The 14,083-nt window shown below is 44.4% G+C and overlaps 1 protein-coding gene across 1 annotated transcript in view; it reads left to right on the forward strand.

Annotated features, from left to right (window-relative positions):
* Positions 1 to 624: 624 nt before the first annotated feature.
* Positions 625 to 14,083, forward strand: part of LOC126406504 (homeobox protein Meis1-like) — an 89,838-nt gene continuing 76,379 nt past the window's right edge. The window contains exons 1-6 of the mRNA XM_050070809.1: positions 625 to 1,348; positions 3,087 to 3,307; positions 4,430 to 4,571; positions 4,847 to 4,897; positions 5,482 to 5,532; positions 6,804 to 6,950. Of these exons, the coding sequence (XP_049926766.1) occupies positions 1,337 to 1,348; positions 3,087 to 3,307; positions 4,430 to 4,571; positions 4,847 to 4,897; positions 5,482 to 5,532; positions 6,804 to 6,950 (624 nt within the window). The 5' untranslated portion in view covers positions 625 to 1,336. The remainder of the gene's footprint in view (positions 1,349 to 3,086; positions 3,308 to 4,429; positions 4,572 to 4,846; positions 4,898 to 5,481; positions 5,533 to 6,803; positions 6,951 to 14,083) is intronic.

Raw genomic sequence — 14,083 nt, forward strand, 5'->3', positions numbered from 1 at the left:
AGATGACACTTACCCAAGCAGTATATAGGCTTTGCATCCCCATTAATGCAACCGTGAGAGGCAAATATACTGTATAGAAGTTCATAGTGAGCTGTAAGAGGTCCAAAACCTGCAGGACTGAGTGTTTGGCTGCAGCCTGCACTGTGGATACCATGCAGACATGATGCTGAGAGCCTCCCAGAAGCTTTAGCTGACTATAAAACTATTAGAATGAGCTTATTTATAGTGCATATGAAATCAATGATATAAAGTTATATCTAGACTAAACTTAACATGCAGTTCAGACTTGATAACATACCTGACATTATCTCACACCAGAGGTGAAAGCTGCCTCAATTAGCCGTTAACAAACTGTTTACAAGCAGAGGAGTGGATGCTGGACGCGTCAGTCCCGACACACAGACGTTTAAACGGCTCCTGGCTGCAGATTAAAGTCAGTTTCAGAGAATGAGACATGAAGCCGGAGTCATAGGTGCATATTCGGTGTTTATCCCCGTGTTATTCCAGCTCGCGGTGCGGCTGGCTGGTCTCGCAGGGTCCTCCCACCCCCCCTCCTCTCCGCACGACTTGCTGCAGCCCGGTGCGTTGTGTAAGACGCGACCTGTTATGGCCACCACTACTTCCGGGTTTCAGCAGTCTGGTCCAGATCCTCCGCTCCTCCTCAGCTCAACACACACATCCATTGTACACAAACGGGCAGGCGGCTCACGCATACACACGCACTCACACACATACAGACACATACACACACATATATACGCACACACGCACAGCATCGATCGTGGCTCCTTTAAGAAAGCCTAAGCCAGAATTATCACCCCACCTCCTCTTGATCTCCTCTAGACGCTTTTGCATAAGAAAATCAAGCCGGGAGCCGAGAGTGATCAAAGAAAACGAGAGGAGAGCTGCTTCATTTTTTAACTGTGATTGTGACCATTAACATTTAGGTGGTGCCGATCCCGTGGAGACGCGCGTCGGACCATCATTCATCCGGTACTTTTGACAAGCCCTCGCGTTTTGACTGACAGGCGGAGTGGCAAAAAGCCATGAGAGTCGCCAGTTTTGTTTGAGGGGCTATTTTATTTTCATCCTGGTTTTGGAAAAGGAGCCTGGCGCCGCTGCCCCGAGGATAGCCGAGGACCTATTCACCGCGCCTGGGCTAAACTTGCGCAGAAAGCGGGGGCTGGCTTCACCGTTCCGTGGAAAAAGAGGCATACGGGATTTTGGCTGAAACATCTTCCCATTTATTTGGATTTTCTTTCTTCATTTCGTCTCCACCCTGGCCTCAGAGGGGATTTATCTAAACTGAAAGGACGACCAGGGAGTCAGGAGGGTTATGGCGCAACGGGTACGTAGGGCAATCCCCCCTAAAAAGTTTCTCTAAGTCTGCTGTGCTTGAATGCAATCCTGCACTGTAACGTGGCTTAATGACACACATACCCGCACGGACACACACTCGCGGCGAAAGTTTCTGTCGTCTTCCTGACACATGGAGACACGATTTCATTTTTGGCGTCTTCTGGCACAGTATTACGCACGGCCGCACTCGTTTGCTCCACAAACCGGCCCACTGAGGGACATTGGAAGCGTGATCATATCTCACATCGGCTATGTTTTTTAGATTAGTTATGACAGGCCAGTTACTGGAAGCGAAATGGGGGAGGGCATAGAGGCAAAACAAATCTCCACATTTCTCCTCACACTGTTCCGTGAAGATTTCACATCGAGTGGAGCATTTGTGAGCAAAACTAAAAATCCTTATTTCAGAGTCAGTTCTGCTTCATCACTCTTTGCGCCGCAAAATGTGCTAAAACATGCGATATTAGCATAATGCCAGGGAGGCAGTTTTTAGCAATGAGGTGATGACAAACGCTTTGATTCATAACCTCCAGGACTGCCTCGGACACAGCGGCTGGGATCTTCACACGGATAGTAAACAGTGTAAAAGCAGAGATGTTAGGGACACACTGGACACATTTAGCTGCTTAGTTTGGCACTGGAGCTGCACCACGCTGGGGTTTGCACCTCTTTGCCTTTAGGGTCGAAATGCTCAGCTTTAAGTGATAATGCTTTTTACTCTTTCCCCGGCACTTGTTTGTCACTTCTGGAGAGCATCAATAATTCAAGCCTCTTTTTTAATCTGCTAAAGAAGCAAACCTCGAATAAAGCTTTTATTTAGTCTATTTTGAGACCTAAATCCACATTTGTGCTTTTAACACACCAGCAGAGTGTTTAATAACCAGCAAACAACAGTGTAAAGACGAGGCTACAGTATTTAACTCAGTACTGAGGCATGAAAAAGTTTGAATATCCACTTCGACTGGAAAGCACAACACGCGTTTACTTGCGTTAGTTGCATGCACTAACCACAGTGTGCTTGATGGGTAATAACATGCTGCACAATTATGAGCCTTTAAAATAAGAAAACACAGCAATTAACGCTTTTAAGACATTTGTTGTTGTGAACAGAGAAAACACAGGAAACCAGACTGGTGGTGTTAAAACCAAAGCACTGCCTGGTTAATGATAATTGTAATGTTGCTGCAGTTTTACCTTTTTATGCTCCCACTATTTTTCAACACATTGAATAATTCATATTTGTTTGAGCTACAAGGGTCACTGAGAACAAGTTAAAACTAAAACTAGTTTCACTTCAGAATAATTGCAGCAGTTTCCCCCTCTGTAAATCCTTCTTAACAAGTCACTTGGACTTCAAACTTTTCTTAAACGATTAAAAAATAAATCACCGGGGTGAATTTATTTCTCTTGCTTTGCATGTGTCACAAGTGTCAGTAATTTGAAGCAAAGCAGAGAAAGGCAGCTCAGTGCACGGGGTCAGGACACCACTTTGAATTAAGAAAAATGTTGAAACATGTCGATTTGTTTTGGAAATTAAAGAAACTATTGGAACATTTTTACTTTACTTTTTTGGAAGAAAAACAAGACTTTAAGTGTCTCTTCTCCTGCTTTACATAACTTTTATAATATATCCCTGACCTGTGGTTTTACAGCAAAGTTCTAAGCAGAGTTGGACATATTCCTGTGCATGTGTATTCACTGTGGACCCGCGTGTTTGTTGTGTGCAGTACGAAGACTTGCCCCACTACGGGATGGACGGGGTGGGCATCCCGACCACTATGTACGGAGACCCGCACGGCGCCCGGTCCATGCAGGCGGTGCACCTCAACCACGGGCCCCAGCTGCACTCTCACCAGTACCCGCACACCGCCCACACCAACACCATGCCTCCCAGTATGGGCTCCTCTGTTAACGACGCTCTCAAGAGAGATAAAGACGCTATATACGGGTAGGTGCAAGCCTCCGGTCCGCGGGGAAACTCGCTCTTTGGCGGGCAGGCGTGCATCCAGGCCTGGAGGGGGCAGTCGGGGTGGGTTAGCGGGTGCAAAGTCATTCCCGTAGGAGGAAAAACACCGGCTCCATGCCCGGGACGGCCGTGCGCCTCGGTGAAGTGTTTCAGCAAAACACTGGAGCCCAAACTGCTGCAGAGGCGCTGGGACACAGAGAGGCTGCAGCTTCCCTCCTTTTATTTTCTGCTCATTTCTCAATCTTAGCTTTTAAAGTCAGTCATGTTTATCACGCCTTTCTGCTCATAGAGGATTAAATAAATTCTAGAGGAGAAAAAAATAGTTTACACATGGAGTTTATCTCAAGATTGTCCTGCTATTAAATTCCCTGAAAAAATATTTTAACTCTAAAGAATAATTATAACACAAAGTCCACTTTAATTATAACTTCTATTATTTTTTGTAGAATTTAACTTGCTTATTTTTTTTAAAGTTTCATCGTTTATCACGAGCAAAATAATTACCTTCTCTCTTGTAGCCATTTTAATTAATTGTGTGTAATGTGCCAGGCTTCAGCAAATTAAAAAATATATCATGTTTAAAGGAAATCCCACATATGCATGTCATTTATTAATTTACAGGAGTTAATTAAAAAATTCTAAGCATGATATCTTCACGGTGGCTAAACACTGCCAGGAACAGCTTCTCCATCTTACGCCACACTGACACAACTTTCACCACATTACCAGCGTGCACATATTTACTCTGGTGACTTTAACAATAAATAATCAACAAACGTGAGCACATTTAGTCGCCTGCAGCTTCAGAGGCTCTCGCCAAACACACACACACGCCTGGGATCCAAACGGAGACCTGTGCAAGAAATTGTTTGACTGACTCTAAAGCTTTTATGCTATTAGGCGCGCCTAGATTTAATCACAGAAGTCTGCCCGCTGTTTGCAGCCTTTCTCCGAGCCCCTGCATAATATAATAGCACGGGCTGCAGCAGCAGTCCCCATGGGCGAGTTGTTGAAGAGTAGCATGGCTGGCTAAATCTAGCCTGGAGTAGTCTTGACCCCGGCGCTGTTCTCTCTGGTGACATTTGCTATTGTGTGTGTTCCCAGGCACCCCCTGTTCCCCTTGCTTGCACTGATTTTTGAGAAATGTGAATTAGCGACTTGCACCCCCAGAGAGCCCGGGGTGGCGGGAGGAGACGTCTGTTCATCGGAATCTTTCAATGAAGACATAGCAGTGTTTGCAAAACAGGTCAGGAAAGTTTGACTTTTTTTTAATGTGCATGCTCGGGCTGGTTGAGCTTCTCACCTGCATGCATTAAGTGTGGAGCACAGAGTTAAATCTGCAGAGAGAAAATAAAGTTGTTTGAAAATGTTTTTATTTTATATTGTGTGTTTAATGCTTTGTGTAAAGTAGGAATTAATGCACCATTATGCCAATACTTGCATGTTACATTTAATCTATATTATATATTATTTATAACTTTATAATATTCATATATTTTGTGAAAATGTTTTTGCTTTTAGATTCGGGCAGAAAAGCCTTTATTTTCATCAAATCCAGAGTTGGATAATCTGGTAAGATGCTTTATGTATATTTTCACATGACATATTACATTTGCTGTATTTTCCCAGAGTGTATTTGAACACACCAGCTGCTGTTTGCATGTTTATTAGCGGGCTGTATTTACAGTACAGTGTCAGAGAGCCATGTGGTGCTGAGAGGTTAAAGCAGGATTGGAGGTGATGTTCCTCTTTTTGGGGCCGTTTGATATCATGATGGCCCCCGGTTGTATCTGTAGATGAAGGGCCGCTGTTAGACAGCTGACACAAACCTTTGAACTCTGCCTGGAAAGTTATTCTCTGCATGCCTCTCACTTTGTACAGTTTGGTACTTTGAATGTGATGTGAGAGCAACGTTTTTCCTCACGAGTAGTTGGTGGCTAATAGATCTCTGACTCTGAGGCTTATTGCAGCGCCAGGCTGTACTGTGTGCCTGCTCTCCATATTGCAATAACGTCCAAGTTTAATATCAGTTCCACATAAAATCCATTCATATGAATATTTTCCTCGTCTGCAGTTACTTGTATTGAGAAAAACGTGCCTGTTTAATATCAAGAGATGTGAGCAGCTCATTTTTTATTGTTATTTTAATTTTTCAGATGATTCAAGCCATTCAAGTTTTACGATTTCATCTTCTGGAGCTGGAGAAGGTAATATTCTCTCGCCATTCCTGTCCGCTGTGCCACTTCAGACCTATGGGCTGTATTTGCAAAAATGTATTTTTGCTAGTCGGTTATAATTAGCGTCAAAATCAATCATGGGGCCATTTCTCTTCCGCGTTTAATCACGACGCAAGCTGTTACAACTGGAACGGATATCTCTGTGCCCAAATCTCCCCGCACGTTTTAATGAAGTTTAATGCTGGCAGAAATTGCATGCAAGGTGAAACATATAGGCGAACTTTGCGGGTTTTAGAAATGATTCTTTGTGGAGGGCAAAAGGCCCCAGGCAGCCATCTGTGGATAGAGGGAGTAGTGGGTGTAAAACTGTGATTTGTCTGCGTATCAGATGGACTACAGTAGCCTGTACAGTCAACTTTAACCTCAACTCTAACATTATGAGACATTATAAAAGCTGTTAAAAGTTTTACTTTTGAAAAGTTGTTTTTTTTATGTATTTTGCTCCAACTATGCAACCTGTGCTGTAAATAAGAGTCTGCAAACTGCTGTGCAGCAAAATTAAAATGCAAATGAAGTTTAAAGGGGTTTTCACTTCTCTGTATGTCTCTGCCCATTTGACATTTGTGCCTCTCGGGCGGTGGGATGCGCCGCATTGGCAGCGATAATGTAATAAGTCGACGAAATTAAACAGTTTACCTTAAATGTCAGTCAAGCGGGTCACCCTCCTCTAATGGCCACTACCCGGGGCACCGATGATGAATTTAACACGGGTGTTGAGTGCGTTGTAGCCCCTGAGCCCTCTTGTCACTGTCAATTTTCGACGATATCTCTATTTTGAGAGGAGGAAAAATAAAGTTACTGCCACAGTCCGGATGAAGCGCGCTGCCACGGCAGGCTACTGGACACACCTTGTAGCCTGAAGAAAGATTTCAGTTTTTACAATTGCATAGCAAAGATTAAAAACTTTTTGGGGGGGAGGTAACATAAATAAATAAATAATAGGTGACTATATTTAGCCTAATAATTTCTCACAGTGCCAAAGCAATAATATGCTGCCAGTGATCTGTCACGTTTCATGTTAACTCTTTTAAAATATTTAAATATTTCAGATGCAACAACTGTGCTGTGATCTTCGGCTCTGCCAAATTGCCTAAAAACTCTTCGGGGCTCTTTTGCATGTCAAAGGCTGTCGTGTGTGTGTGTGTGTGAGTGTTGTGGTTGCACATGTCACTGTTGTGTGATGATGTCCCTTTTGGGGGGTGAGTGTGTGACGCCTCTGCCTTCCTCCTCTCTCTCTAAAGGTACACGAGCTGTGTGATAATTTCTGTCACCGGTACATCAGCTGCTTGAAAGGCAAGATGCCCATCGACTTGGTCATAGACGACAGAGAGGGCGGGTCCAAATCTGACAGCGAGGAAATCACGAGATCATCGGTGGCCCTTGATCAGGTACATCTCTCTCTCTGTTTCCCTCTGTGTGTGTGTGTGTGTGTGTGTGTGTGTGTTCTCCCTGCTGGCTATTCAGCTATTCTGGGTCACTACTCCGCTGCGCTGTTATTTGCATATGATTAAGGCCGTTTTACATTCCATCCATCGGAATGAAAAATTTTCTGAATAATGTTGCTATTATTGGCCCATTAAGACTTGAACCCGGAACCGACCTGGGAAGATTAGCTCGAAAAAGCATCGCCATAAACTTGACCTGTTTCATGTCGATTTTAATTTAGCGCCTCTCTCCATTTCTCCCTCCTCTCCTCTCGGTGTCTTCTTGAACCAAAGTGAAGCGTTCTCAGCTCCTGTGTGTTGTGGAGTCCAGGAGAGAGCAGCAGCAGCAGCAGGATGGGCTGCAGACTGTGGCTGAGGTGCCTTGGTTTCTCCACTGTGGAGTTCACGGTTCATTACGCGTCTTGTCAGTATTTTTCCTTAGACATGAGTGCACATTGCTTATCGAGACCCCTCTCCTCTTCTTCCTTTATTTCGCCCAGAGCGCACAGATTCAGCAGCAATAAGACGGTTTTTATTTTCGAGAAGCCACAGAAGCAGCGGGTATTAAAGGTAGATTAGGGAGTGTTTCCTTTTGTGCCGATATCAGAGATAACCACAGCCTTCATTATGTGCTCCACTGACTGTCGGGACTCCGGGGACATTGTAGTGTGCGCACAGGCATGACCCTAATGGTCCATACACTGCCGTTAAATAATGATAACAGCAACCGATGATTAGAATTATGCAAATCTGGATTTTCGGCCATTAATAGCTGGAGTCATTTGTGCAGGAGACATGGCTGCAGACTGCGAGCCCCAATGTTTCAATAAGTTTAACTATCGCAGAGTTTTAAGGGATGGCTCGGGAGAGCGGCGGCTATAGCCTATGGATACCGATGAGGGGAAAAAAATCAAGTGGCCAAATTAAAGGGATTAGTTGGATAGTCCGACATAAAAAGTAATGAAGCGATTAGGCTAAATAATTTAAATCCGCGGACTTCCATATGGTTGAGTGGCTGGTCTGAGTAGAGAGAGAGGCAGCCACCGGCTTTTATGTTCAGGGCTGAATGGCAGGACTGGGAGCGAACTGGGGCCCGACTGGGAAAGCCCCCCCACCCCTCCTCCACCCCACCCTGCGCGCATGCACTCCTCCATTCCCGGCCCTTATGTCTGATTATGGAAATGAGAAAGATCACCCGGAAGATTATACTTCATTTAATCCAGGAACAGAATTAAATAACACAGACGCCACTTGTGCATTTAAGTGTCTCTTTGAATGGCTTGTTGTATTCACTGGGGATTCAGTTGTCAAAGTTTTTTCTTTTTTTTATAGATAGGTCAGGACATGGAATGAAGCCTTATGGTATATAGATATGGAAATAGAGTCTGTTAAAACCCTTGGGTTTCTAGGTATATGAAGAAAATTATGTTGTGCTTGAGGCACTGATGCGGATCTTTAATTGACTGTAAGATGAAGACATGGCCTATTTTAATATAATGATGGTCCCTACATATATAGCCAATTCAGGGCAAAACCACATAAGCTTATGTTTACGCTGATGTGACAGAATCATATAAATGACCTACAGGCACAGTTTGCAGTAAAACACAGAGAAAACTTTTTGACAGATGTGTAATATTGAGGGATGGGCTGATGTTCCAGTAGGATAACATGGAGACTGTCCACAGCAGCAGGCTGTGTGTAAATGGGCATATCCAAACAGGCAGAGGGTGCATGCCTCTCACTGCTGAATACTTATATTGTCAATCTAATGGCACTGCACTTCATAACTTACTTGCGGCTGAATATATATTTTTTGAGGTTTTTTTTTTTGTGTGTGCTATTTTTGTGTGACATCTTATCTGCAGTTGTAAGGCGGTGACATCCTTAACGAATTTGCGTTGTGTGTGCATTATCTCTTTCCATATGTATTTTTAATATATGCCCTCGGGCATAAAGTTGAAGTGGACTGGAAAAAAATGCTGAGAATTTGCACAAAAGAACAATGTTAACAAGACGGAGAAAGCAGGCTCATTTATTCATAAACCAATTTATTCCAGTGAGGCGACTGTAGCAGAGGAGAAAAAAAATGTCAGAGGAAAAAAAAAATACTTTGAATTTATTAAACTCAACAATCCAACGACGCTGACTTTCTTGCTGCATTATGCACCCTTGCGTCATGACAGTAATTTTCTGAATATTCTTTACAAGTCTTTACGTTGCTTTGTTAGCCTGCCTATGCAGGCGAGTATGGAGGGACGCTGAGCGCCCCTTTCAAAAGAAAGCAGAGCATAGCTGAGAGGTGAAAAAGTCAGAGAGGCTCTGCGCTGGCTTGTGAATGCAGCCCAGCCAGTTTGGGCTCACCCTCCTGTGTTTGTGTGTGTCTCTTTGTGTAGGTGTGTGTGTGTGTGTGTGTGTGTGTGTGTGTGTAAATGTGCATGAGCTGTGTGCATGCATCTGTCTACAAGTGTTTACATATATGTGTGTGTTAGTGTGTATGCTGCTGTATGCATGTGTGTGTTCAGACTGGCCTGATAAATGCAGCACCCCCCTCAGGTGCTATGTGAGTGGAGTGACTGGTTAGCACCAGTTGGACTTTCTTAACCCTTTCCCTGCCACTCCCTGGAGAGCCTCCCATCACGTTTGCCTCATTTCTCCACTTGAGCAGCACATTTCCAGTTGCCCCATTAGACACATACGTCCCACTTTTAGCTCAGCTGTATATAAACATTAAAGCCACAATAAAATTCCATTATTCTGAGTGACTTTTGCAGAGGCCTTTAATGTGGAAAGACCCGTGTCCACACTGAATACGGCTCTCTCAGTTGTTGTTGTGGAAATGTGGCAGCAGTCGCTCTGCTGATTGCGTCCCTATTTGCCTGGCACACATGTTCACCTCAGACTAAAGAAGCGGGGAGGTATTTCCACGCCGCCGTACGTCATTTGCACAGTTGCCTTTAATTGCGCAGAGAGCACGGGGAGGGGCGCAGCAATTTGCTAATGAACTCCGAGGGCCCGGGCTCTCCGCTGTAGAGCAGAACACTACTAATAGTGCTGAGGACTCACTCCAATTCTCAAGAGCTCCTCTACTTGATTGAGCCATGCAGGCTGAAGTGGGGCTGGAAATAATTGAAATTTCCCTTAAAAATATTCTCCGCCTGCCTTTTTGTGGATGTGAGAGAGTCTTAAATGATTGTGAATGCTCAGCAGTTGATCTGTTGAGTTAATTTAGTGGAGAGGTATCTTTAAATTAGAGGGGCTTTGTGACTTTTTCAGTGTGTGTTTTTTTTGTTGTTGTTGAATTCATGTAAAAAGAATGTGGAATAGCCAACAGTCTGAAATAACATCTGTACATTTGGGATATGTTTTTCTTACGTCCCGCACAATCTTTCCTAAACAAACCCAGCCTGTGTGAGTTTAATGTTGTGGTCACTGTGTAAGAATTTATTCGTGATAGTGCTATCGCGGTATCTTTTCCCAACAATTGGCACTGTTATGCCATACAAGTGCTGGTTTCCAGGTCAGTGAGACCCAGCAGTGTTGGTTTAGGTAACTCTGGCGGTCAAAGAGTGACCCCTGGCCCCCTCCCCTCCTAACTCAATGGAAACCCTGACCGCTGGGGTCAGCCGCTATTTTCCTAATCAGTACACCGCTATCGCTAATCTATCCGCTTCTCGTTGAAGTATGGATCAAGTTACACCCGACTAAACAGGCACACACACACACTCTGTCTCTTTTTTTATTCCCCCTCTCTCCTACAGTGGCACGCTGCTGATCTTAATACAAACTTTTGAATCATCGTGGTGATTGTTGGTAATAGCAGCTTTTGTAGTTGAATGGAGGAGAGGTTTGACCCCCTCTCGCCCCCTCCCTCCTCTACACCCTCCCCTCCCTCCCCTCCCCTGAACTCCCCTTTTTTTCCATTGGGGAGTGAATGCAGGGCGGCTGTTAAGGATTCAACAAGTGATACAAAGAGGCGACCACGTGACTTGTGTGTTTCTTAGCCTCTTCATTATTGTGGTGGAATAGCAAGTAGGGGTGATTCTGATTAAGCAAATCAAGGCCAGAGTGACTTCAAAGAACGGGGACGTCAGGAGCTTCTTATATACTTTTATACATTTTTAGACATCAACTTTTTTTGTGCTAGGTGCTGGATTTTTTCAGTTGATTTATTAGTTGTTTTTAAATCATGCAGTATTGCTGGAAACTAGTGCTTAGTGGAGCCGCGCTGTATCATAGTCATTCTCTTGTGATAGCCACAAAATCCCAATTGCAAATAAAGTTCTTGGCTTGTGTCTCGTGTTACTTGTGATGGGCGTCCATGTCTGTCCCCGAGGCCTGCTGTGGTTTCTTTGGCTAAGTAAACAATAACCTGGCTTAACACATGTGTACTTAGCTAATGGAAAGTTCCTCTCCCCCTTAACCCCCTGCATGCCTCTGACAATGGCCACCGTCACAAACAGCCCGTCTCCAAGGGATCCACCAAGAACATCCCAGCGCAGCGGGGCTGCGAGCCGAGCTAGGCTAGGCTAACGAAGAAACCACAGGAAAAACATGTCATTAAAAAATTACGACTGCCTTTTCATTCACAACTGGAAAAAAAAAAAGAAATATGCTTTGTTTGGGGTTAGATAGCGCGGAGGGGAGAGCACTCGAGTTAATGTTTTTGTTTGGATTTCAGCTCACAGAGAGTAAACAAGGAGTCTTTAGCAAGAGCTGAAGTGGAAGAGGCCACAGAGAAAGAAAATCAGTTTGTCAGTTTCCGCGAGTGTCATCTAAATGGACTTTGAAAGCTCTGGTAATTATCTCAAACATGTAATTATCTTTGGTTGTCTCTATGAGGTTAACCCACCAGTTTTAAAAAGCCGATTGAAGAGTACCTGACGGCTATTCAGAGTAGCATACTTTACTTACTCAAGAGACCAAATCCAGTTTTCTCCCTCACCCCCTTCAGCAATTATAAGGTTATTTCTTCTTTCTTTGTCTATTGTGAAGAGTTAGGGAGGAAGGGGAGTGCAGAACAGAAAGGGAGGGAGGAGGGTCTTATGCTCTCTCACTCTTTCTTTTTTTTCTTTTTTTTTTGCACCACGCATACCATTATCAGCCCCCTCTTTTCATTTTGGAAGCACTAATATTGCAGCGAGGGGAGGAGAGGGGTGGAGAGCAGAGAAAGCAGAGGTAGTTGGGCAAGCACTTGCCTGGCCGGTTATCAGAGAGGCAGATCCTGCTTTATCTAGTCACAGTGGAAAGCAAAGTAAACAAGAGTTTACAATAGCTGGCCTTTCAGCCCCTTTCACTAACAGCTTCCCCACCAGCATTCAGCTGAGTGGGAGAATGTGTCCCGAGTTATTGCAGGCCATCTCGCTGCTGCAACACATGGCATTCTTGCAGATTTCAACTTGAGGAAGCAGTGCTGCTGCAAAGGTCAAAAATGGTGTTAAAGAAAACAACGGCAGAGAACATATGCACCAAGGCATTCTGGGGGATGGAGTAGCCCGACTGTCATCTTTGATTCAGATGTACCACCACTGAAGAATGTATGTGTGTGGGGTTATTTGGATATTTATGTCTGTGCCGTTAAGTATGCACATATGATTATTCCCGCACGCTCGCTGGCACGGAGTGAAAAGTAAATATCCATATCATCACAAAAGATATTTCAGAGTGAGGGAGGAGGGAAGGGTGGGGTGGGGGGCAAAGCACAACAACCTTAACCATTTTCTTTATTATTGCAAATGAATTGGCAAGGCAACATTTCTTGCATGAGCGCTTGTATGATATGGGGCCTGGCACAGCGAGAAAGGGAAGCCCCCCTCGCATCTTAGACGCAGCACAATGAGAATGCATTGGATTGGAATGCCTCACCGATCATAGCGGAATCAGAATTTCCAGCAAGGAAAATCTTTTCATGGCGAATTAGGGTGGTGGAAGGAAGAAAAATGGTAATGAAAAAGAAAGAAAAAAAAGGTATGCACGGCTCACAAACAGGGTTCCCTCTGCTTGGCGCGGCAGATTTAAGAACTTTAGCTAAAGCTAGGCAGAATAGAATGTGGAAAATTGAATTTACTAAACAATTAAGCATTGAATTAATCTACATCCCGCACAGGAGAGAGCAAGCGGGAGAGGAAGAAAGGGGGAGAGGGTGAGAGAGACCACAGTGGCTCATTAAGGGGACATAGAATAAATCAAGTGTGTAGCTATGTGTGCAGAGGGACAGCTCTCTCCTTCTCTCTGTTTCCTCCAGCTTTCTGTTTATGCATCTATTCATCTCGTGGATTTACATATCCCATATTTCCAAGGTGGACCTCTACATTGTGTGTGCAGTCGTGTTGGCACAGGGTGTGTGTTTTTGTCACTGTGTGTCTTGTGGTCAAGGTGTGTGCTTTGTTAAATAGGGACTGTGAGTATGGCGGTGCTGCGATGTGTTTGCATAAGGTTGATAAAGGTACTTGTGTGTGTAGGTGTGTGTGTGTGTGTGTGTGTGTGTGTGTGTGTGCGTGTGTGCGTGCGTACAAGCTTAGTGACCAAAAAAGTGTTTTAGTGTGCACACATGCTGTGCAACCTGTGTGTAGTGGCATGTGTGTGTTGTGTGATCTCAGCCGTGTGTGTATTAATTGAGTGTTAGATCAGTCCTGGGCCTGTTCCGTCCAAGGGCGGCCTGTGATTATAAATAAACTCCCCGTCCCCGCGGAGATGCCACCAGGCCCTGTCTCAGCCCCGCCCCCTCTCCCATGGGGCCTCAGCGGCCACCTCCCAGCAGGCAAAGCACTCTTTTGTTCAATTACAGCTAATGCAGTAGTTTGCCATTTCCCCCTCCACTTTCTAATTATATTTTCAAGTGGAATTTGTTACAGAATTAAAACAAAAAGAAAAAAAAAAACATATCCTCTTTGCGAGTTGAGGCTCTTGGGTTTTTTAATACTTGCCGTTCGACATCCCCGGGGTACTGTACTATTCTTTTTCACAGAGCTCTGAATAAACAAGTTCTGCTCATTTTTAAAAGCTGCACTTTTTGGAGGAGCTGGCAGAAGCCGGAGTTAACTGTTTGCGCGCTGAGCATGTGGTCTGGATTACCTCACTTCTGATGTTCTGCGGAG

The sequence above is a fragment of the Epinephelus moara genome, chromosome 19 (assembly GCF_006386435.1).
Source record: "Epinephelus moara isolate mb chromosome 19, YSFRI_EMoa_1.0, whole genome shotgun sequence".
Lineage (NCBI taxonomy): Eukaryota > Metazoa > Chordata > Actinopteri > Perciformes > Serranidae > Epinephelus > Epinephelus moara.